We start from the raw sequence: 7,956 nt of genomic DNA, 5'->3' as shown, positions 1-7,956 counted from the left end.
TGTGAATATATCAATGTGAATATATATATATATATATATATATATATATATTGGAAGGTTTGGAGGTGATGTACAGAAATTATATTATAGAAAAATTTTAAGGTACTCAGAAATCTGGATGTTTGTACATTTACAGATTTTTATTAATGTCACATGTTTTATAAATTAAATAAAGCGCTTTTCACCTAATCATGTAGGATTTTCAAATTGTTTTGAGTTCACCTTGTGGTGAGGTCTCTTTATATAGTTTTATTGAGTGTGTAGGGGTGGAGAGAGAGATATATAGGATAGTAAGAGAGGGTGAGGAATGGAGGGAAAAGTGAGAGAGAGAGTGTGTGTGTGTGTGTGAGTGTGTGTTTTTTTGTGTTGGTGTGTGTGTGTGCGTGTGTGTGTATCGATGGGAAAGAGAAAAGAAGAAAATTGTGTTTATAGCTGGTCAGTTCTTTTCAATGATAAGTTTATTTTTAGCCTTTTAAAGAAATGGCAAAAGCAGGTGTGATCGTTTTGAAGAAGTTGTTTTTCAAAAAGAATCTTTGGTGTCATTGTCTAGTAGGAGAGTGTGGGTGCGTTTGTGTGTCTGTCTCTGTGTGTGTGTGTGTGTGTGTGTGTGTGTGTGTGTGTGTGTGCCTGTGTATTTGAAAGGTGTGTCAGTGGGAAGAGGAAGGAAGAAGAAGATTCTGTTTACACTTTACAGTTGGTCAGTTCCTGCAATGACAAGTTTATTCTTGGCCTTTTTAAAAAAAGAAAAATGGCAAAACCAGATGGTATTCTTTGGTATCATTGTCCAGTGGTAGAGAGAGAGTGTGTGTGTGTGCGTGTGTGTGTATGTGTGCGTGTGTGTCTGAAAGGAGTGTAAATGGGAAGGAAGGAATTGTGTTTATATATATATATATATATATATATATATATATATATTTATGTATGTATAAATATATATATATTTATGTATATATCATCTGGTGTAAGGTCCCCTCTCGACCCAGCCCAGAGTAACGTGGTGGTGGAACAAGGAGGTAGACAGGGCTATTAGACAAAAGAAACAGGCTTGGAAGGACTGGAAGAACGGTGGTAGCAGGGAATTGTACCAATGTGCCAGAAGGGAGGCTAGGCGACAGGTTTATTTAGCCAGAGGGGAAGCAGATAAGAAAAGATTTGCCAATGTTCTGCACTGTGAGGACCAAAGACTCGAGGTATTTCGTGTTGCAAGACAGTGTAGGAGAGAGAATAGTGATGTCATAGGAGAGAAATGTGTTCGCATGGATGATGGTACGCTTGCACTAAATGAGGCTGCAAAGAAAGAGGTCTGGAGATGCCACTACGATAGATTGCTTAATAAAGAGAATGAATGGGAGGAAGAGAGCCTGCCGTATGTCGACCCAATAGAGGGACCAGCTATCCGAGTTGATAGTACCAGGGTAGATAAAACAATTAAGAGTATGAAGACAGGGAAAGCCCCCGGCCCATCAGGAATCACTGCAGAGATGCTCAAAATATCTGGCAGTGTTGGCTACAGCCTAGTCACCCGTATTACGAACCAGGTGTTACACGAAGGAGTCATACCCAATGACTGGTGTAGCAGCACCATAGTCAACTGCTACAAAGGTAAAGGTGACGCTTTAGATACAAATAATTACAGAGGCATCAAGCTGTTAGATCAGGTTATGAAAGTTACAGAGAGGGTCATAGCCCAACTAATTAGGGAGTGAATCAATTTAGATGAGATGCAGTTTGGGTTCGTGCCAGGTAAAAGCACTACTGATGCCATATTTCTAGTAAGACAGCTGCAGGAGAAATACCTAGCCAAGGATAAACCTCTGCACCTGGCTTTCGTTGACATGGAGAAAGCCTTTGACAGGGTCCCCCGATCCCTTATCTGGTGGTCAATGAGGAAACTTGGGATAGAAGAATGGCTAGTGAGAGCTGTGCGAGCCATGTACAGAGATGCTGCCAGTAAGGTGAGGGTTGGAAATGAGTACAGCAATGAATTCCGGGTAGAGGTAGGGGTCCACCAAGGTTCCATCCTCAGCCCCCTCCTATTTATCATAGTCCTCCAGGCAATCACAGAGGAGTTCAAGACAGGTTGCCCCTGGGAGCTCCTCTATGCTGATGACCTTGCCCTAATTGTGGAGTCACTATCAGAACTAGAGGAGAAGTTTCAGGTGTGGAAGCAAGGTCTAGAATTGAAGGGCCTTAGAGTCAACCTAGCTAAAACCAAAATCCTAATAAGTAGGAAGGTAGATAAAACACAAACCCCTTCAGGTAGATGGCCCTGTTCAGTATATAGAAAAGGAGTAGGTAGTAACTCTATAAGATGTACCCGGTGCAAGCTATGGACACATAAGAGGTGCAGCAACATCAAAGGCAGGTTAACTAGGAAGTTAGTTTTTGTATGTGGCAGATGTTCAGGTGCAATAAACACTGTAAACAAACAGGAAACAACTTCGATCTCATTCCAGGGTGAAAAACTAGAGGTAGTCGATAGCTTCCGCTATCTGGGCGACCAAGTTAGTAGTGGGGGTGGGTGTGCTGAAAGTGTAGCTGCTAGAATAAGAATAGCCTGGGCAAAGTTTAGAGAGCTCTTACCTCTGCTGGCGACAAAGGAACTCTCACTCAGAGTAAAAGGCAGACTGTATGACGCATGTGTACGAACAGCCATGCTACATGGCAGTGAAACATGGGCTGTAACTGCTGAGGACATGCGTAAGCTCGCAAGGAATGAAGCCAGTATGCTCCGTTGGATGTGTAATGTCAATGTGAATACCATCAGAGTGTAAGTATCTTGAGAGAAAAGCTGAACATTAGAAGCATCAGTTGTGGTGTGCAAGAGAGACGATTGTGCTGGTATGGACATGTGGTGAGAATGGATGAGGATAGCTGCGTGAAAAAGTGCCACTCCCTAACAGTTGAGGGAACCCGTGGAAGAGGTAGGCCCAGGAAGACCTGGGCTGAGGTGGTGAGGCAAGACCTTCGTACATTGGGCCTCACCGAGGCGATGACTACTGACCGAGACCTTTGGAAATGTGCTGTGCATGAGAAGACCTGGCATGCCAAGTAAGATCGTTGCCAGTGCCCCTGGACTGGCTCTTGTGCGGGTGGCACATAAGATGCACCATTTTGAGCGTGGCCATTGCCAGTACCGCCTGACTGGCCTTCGTAGGATTTTCGAGCGAGATCGTTGCCAGTGCCCCTGGACTGGCTTGTGCGGGTGGCACATAAAAGACACCATTTCGAGCGTGGCCGTTGCCAGTATCGCCTGACTGGCCTTCGTGCAGGTGACACGTAAAAGCACCTACTACACTCTCTGAGTGGTTGGCGTTAGGAAGGGCATCCAGCTGTAGAAACTCTGCCAAATTTAGATTGGAGCCTGGTGTAGCCATCCGGTTTCACCAGTCCTCAGTCAAATCATCCAACCCATGCTAGCATGGAAAGCGGACGTTAAACGATGATGATGATGATGATGATATTTATGTATATATATATATATATTTATGTATATATATTTATGTATATGTATATATATATATATATATATATATGCAGGGGTCAAATAAGGACAGACAAAGGGATTAAGTTGATCACATCGGCCCTAGTGCATAACTAGTACTTATTTAATCGACCCTGAAAAGGATGAAAGGCAAAGTTGATCTCAGCAGAATTTGAACTCAGAATGTAACGGCAGATGAAATATCGCTAAACATTTCGTCCGGGGTGCTAACGGTGCTGCCAGCTCGCTGCCCTTTTTTAGAGAGCCAACGAGGTAACAACTCACCCGTTATATATATATATATATATCATTGTCATCATTGTTTAACATCCGCTTTCAATATTGCCATGGGTTGGACGGTTTGAGTGAGGGCTCACAAGGCAGAAGGCTGCACCAGGCTCCAATCTGAATTGGCAAAGTTTCTACAGCTGGATGCCTCTTCCTGAAGCCAACCACCCTAAGAGTGTAGTCGGTGCTTTTTACATGCCACCAGAATGGGAACCAGTCAGGTGGAGCTGGCAATGACCACACTTGAATGGTGGTTTTTATGTTCCACCTTCACTGGAGCCAGTCAGGTGGCACTGGCATTGACCACACTTGAAAGGTGCTGTTTACGTGCCACCGGCACAGGTGCCAATCAGGTGGTACTGTCATCGGGCACGACAATGACTTCACTTGACTCAACAGGTCTTCGCAAGCACAGTTTATTGGCCAATGATTGAAGGGTACTCTTAAATGGGTTGGTTACGCTGCACCGGCATAGGCCATGGTTACCTCACTTGGCTTGCCGGGTCTTCTCAAGTGCAGCATATCTCCAAAGGTCTCAATCACTTGTTATCACCTCCGTGAGGCTTAACGTTCGAAGGTCGTGCCTCACCACCTCATCCTGAGTCTACCTCTTTCACAGGTTCCCTCTACTGCCAGGGTGTGACACTTTTTCACATAGCTGTACTCATCCATACGCAATACATGACCATACCAGCTCAGTTCTCTCTGTTGTGCACCACATCGGATGCTTTTTATGGCCAACTTGTCTCTCAGGGCGCTTACACTTTGTCCTGTATGCACACTGACATTACACATTCCAGCAGAGCATACTAGCTTATATATATGTATGTGTGTGTGTATATATATATATATATATATATATATATATATATATATATATATATATACCGTTTGTCAGTGGGCTAAGAGTGTATAGTTGTTAGATCTGGTTCAGAAGACCTACGTATGGTTAAGGGCATTCTAGTCATCATTATCCAGTCTGTCTTTTTCCAATTATCTAGGACAATATTATCCAATGTATTCCCTCCGCACACACACACGCTCCAACAGAGCAATGCAATACGTTAATGTGAATAAATAAATCACTAATACAGATTAACCTACTGAAAATTTGACATATTGACAATGACATCTAACATTAATCACCCGAAAATGATGATAGTGACGACCTTCTAAACACGACTATTTCAGTTTTCATTCATTTGTAAGATACAGAAAAATGAAATGTAACATCTGGCACGAGTGTTTTATATTTATAATAATAATATTCAATTTTTTTCACTCCTTCGACGTTGGTCCTAGAATACAATAAGATTGGGTGGCATTCAGACAAATGATAACATTTTATTGAAGTGAAATTAGAGTGAAATCAAAACCAGCACGTACACTCGATTCACTCTCAAGTCCTACTTTTGCACTACCACGTCTCACATGCATTTGTGTTAAACATTGAAAATAAGATAAAAGAAATTAGGTTTGAAATTTAAGCAAGTAATGTTGGTAACATACAGCAATCAGGAAGATAAAAAAAACAGAATCAAATTGTATTAGAGACACCCAAAGTTAATTTTTCTAAACATTTTTTTTTTCTTTCAGCTTACCGAAATTTTCAATTTATAAATATAACAAAAATGACCCCTTCTATTTTTAAGAGATTGCAATTTCAGAAATGAATAGGTAAATTAAACATTTACAATTCATTTTTAAAGTTTTGCAACATAGATTTGGTATACTTACTTAGCTCCGGATTCTTCGAAAAGCTTCGCCCATTCAGCAGGATTGAAAAACTCAGCCTTAAACATTGGTGCAAAATCGGTGTATCGGAAATCATGTGCATAATTATTAGCCATATACCTTCGGACACTTCTGAAGTTAGCAATGTTGTGAGTCGAATCGTGACCATTTTCAGCAAGGTAGTACCAGAACCATTCGGCAAGTCCACCCTGGCCGACCTCGACGAAACTAGGCACAGAATAGACTCCCCAGTGAATGAATATTCCAATTTTCGCTTCATCGTACCATCTGGGAAGAGGACGAGAATCTAAAGAGTCCCAATCAGCTTTATAAATTTTACCAGGGCGAGAGTTAACCTTTCCACTCACCTGAAAACCATGTTTTTGTACCCTGTTTTCTAAATCATATGGCGAGTGTTTCTTTTGCTGCATACGGTCTAATAATTTAGATTTAGTATCTATTGTATCAGCGTTTCCAGCTCGTCCAATTTCAGAAGACTGAAGTGAAATGTGTACTGTTTCACCAGGGTAATTTTCGTTGTTCTGTTTTGGTTGCTTCATTTGAACCACCACATTGTTTTCGATGTTACGAAGGACGGGTTCATGCATATATCCTTCTTTGCGAACATTATTTGACGACCCCAGCATACAAGGGTAGAATATAAAGATTTCAGAAATGATGAACAGAGACTGAAATAGGATAAAACCTGTCCGGGATATGAGAAAGGCTTTTAACCGAGGCATCTTTTTTTTTCTTGAATGGGTGATGGCGGTGTTTTTGATGTTTGTTGTTTGTTTATTTAATCATAAAAGAGAGGAAGTGGAGAAAGTGAAACAAGGTAAAGGGAGATAATTAAGTTTACCTGTAGATTATGGCTACATTTAAAACGAGGAAGCGTAACAACTCACCTTAAGTAACAATAACTTACTTTGTTGAAACGGTACACATTTCATTGCGATACTTAATAATATCCAGTTATTATGTTGAAGTTTCCCGGGAATAATTAGAAGAATTTTACTCTTTCTTTCATAAGCATGATTAGCTGGAATATCAAGTGTGCTGTACGAAATATTTTAGACTTGGTAGCGCCAAGTCCAAATGCTACGTCTTAAGTTATTTTATACCATCTGGGTCTATTAAAATAAATGCAACATGTATATAAGAGTCAGTGAAATTAACTATACCGCTCCTCCTCTCCAAATTGATGGATTCTATCAATACATGACATTTTCTTTATGATAATACCGTTCCTGTAATAACGTATGAGCTAGTCGTTATTTGTTTTCAAATCTAATAATGCATACGTAGTCTCAACTTTCTTTTTGGTTAGTCTAATCAATATTTGAAGAGTTACCTACTTTCTTCAAGTGCCAAATTTTCTGGGGATTAGGTTGCATTGCCAGTAGCGAACATTGGTACCTTAGGTAGCAAAAATGTGCTCCGCATCTCCATTGCTGTTAGAATTGGAATGCTGCATGTGGAGGAATGAAATGTCTATGTGCAAACCCCTCAATTCCGAATGTTTTCGTAGATTGTCATGTCAGCAGTGTGCTGGTCGTTTCGCTTACTACATACACTGAGCTAAATCGAACACGCTCTAGCCAGAGATAATATTCATTCAATTCTTAAGCCAATGAGATTTTTCAGGGATGAAAGAGACCCGACGGGCTTCTTTTTTTTACCTTTGTGGCACTACTGTTAGTGATTCTTTTGCTCCGTTTCACATCCCAAATGCTGCAGCAGAGGTGGGAGCCACTGCGACTAAGCCAAACAGAATTGGAGGCATTCGAAATGTTCGTTAAAATCGGGCCGCTGACAACGAGGTTTTATATAATCGCTAGGTGACACTCATAAATGAACTTGGCTGTTCCAGTGCCTCTCACTTCTTAATACACGGTATTACAGTATTTGGGATTAAATTTTTTTATGAGAACATGCGAGTGAGTGTGTTTGTCCATTTTACTCGTTATTACTGTTCCCTTTCTTAGATTTGTTCCATGAATTATATAGGGTGGGGGTTCAAAATGAGGTGTTTTTACTGCATTTTTGATTTTGGGGACAAAATTCATTTTTTGCAAATGTTCACTACCTTAAAAACCTATATCAGCTAAGCAAATGGCCTTCCCTAAATCCATTATAACATAATTGGGTCACTATTTCAGAAAATTATTGTAGTTCTCTTTGAGCATATAAAAGACAAATTTGGCTGGGACAAAATGAGTAAGCCAAGATAAGGTAAATTTGCCGCTTCAGTTCTCCAGAATACAGACTCATACACATTAATATCCATCCTTAGACATCAGAAAGATGAGAAATGCAAAAAAAAAAAAAAAAAAAAAGGTTAAATGAAAGAGGGTCAGGGAAAAATGACACATGATATGAAATTAAGTAAACTCAACTAAATAAATAAAAAAACTCAACATTAAATATTATCTCCAGCTGCTTGAAGA

The 7,956-nt window shown here is 40.4% G+C and overlaps 1 protein-coding gene across 1 annotated transcript in view; it reads right to left on the bottom strand.

The window, feature by feature from the left end:
- The window catches only part of LOC106875965 (alpha-L-fucosidase), a 37,181-nt gene extending 30,169 nt beyond the window's left edge, over positions 1–7,012 (bottom strand). Inside the window, exon 1 of the mRNA XM_014924306.3 lies at positions 5,510–7,012. Within this exon, the coding sequence (XP_014779792.1) occupies positions 5,510–6,249 (740 nt within the window). The 5' untranslated portion in view covers positions 6,250–7,012. The remainder of the gene's footprint in view (positions 1–5,509) is intronic.
- Between the last annotated feature and the right edge of the window lie 944 nt (positions 7,013–7,956).

Source organism: Octopus bimaculoides, chromosome 5 (assembly GCF_046866305.1).
Source record: "Octopus bimaculoides isolate indiv1 chromosome 5, ASM4686630v1, whole genome shotgun sequence".
In the NCBI taxonomy this organism is placed as follows: Eukaryota; Metazoa; Mollusca; class Cephalopoda; order Octopoda; family Octopodidae; genus Octopus; species Octopus bimaculoides.
Note: the sequence above shows the minus strand (reverse complement) of the source record. Positions and strands in the feature narration are given on the sequence as shown.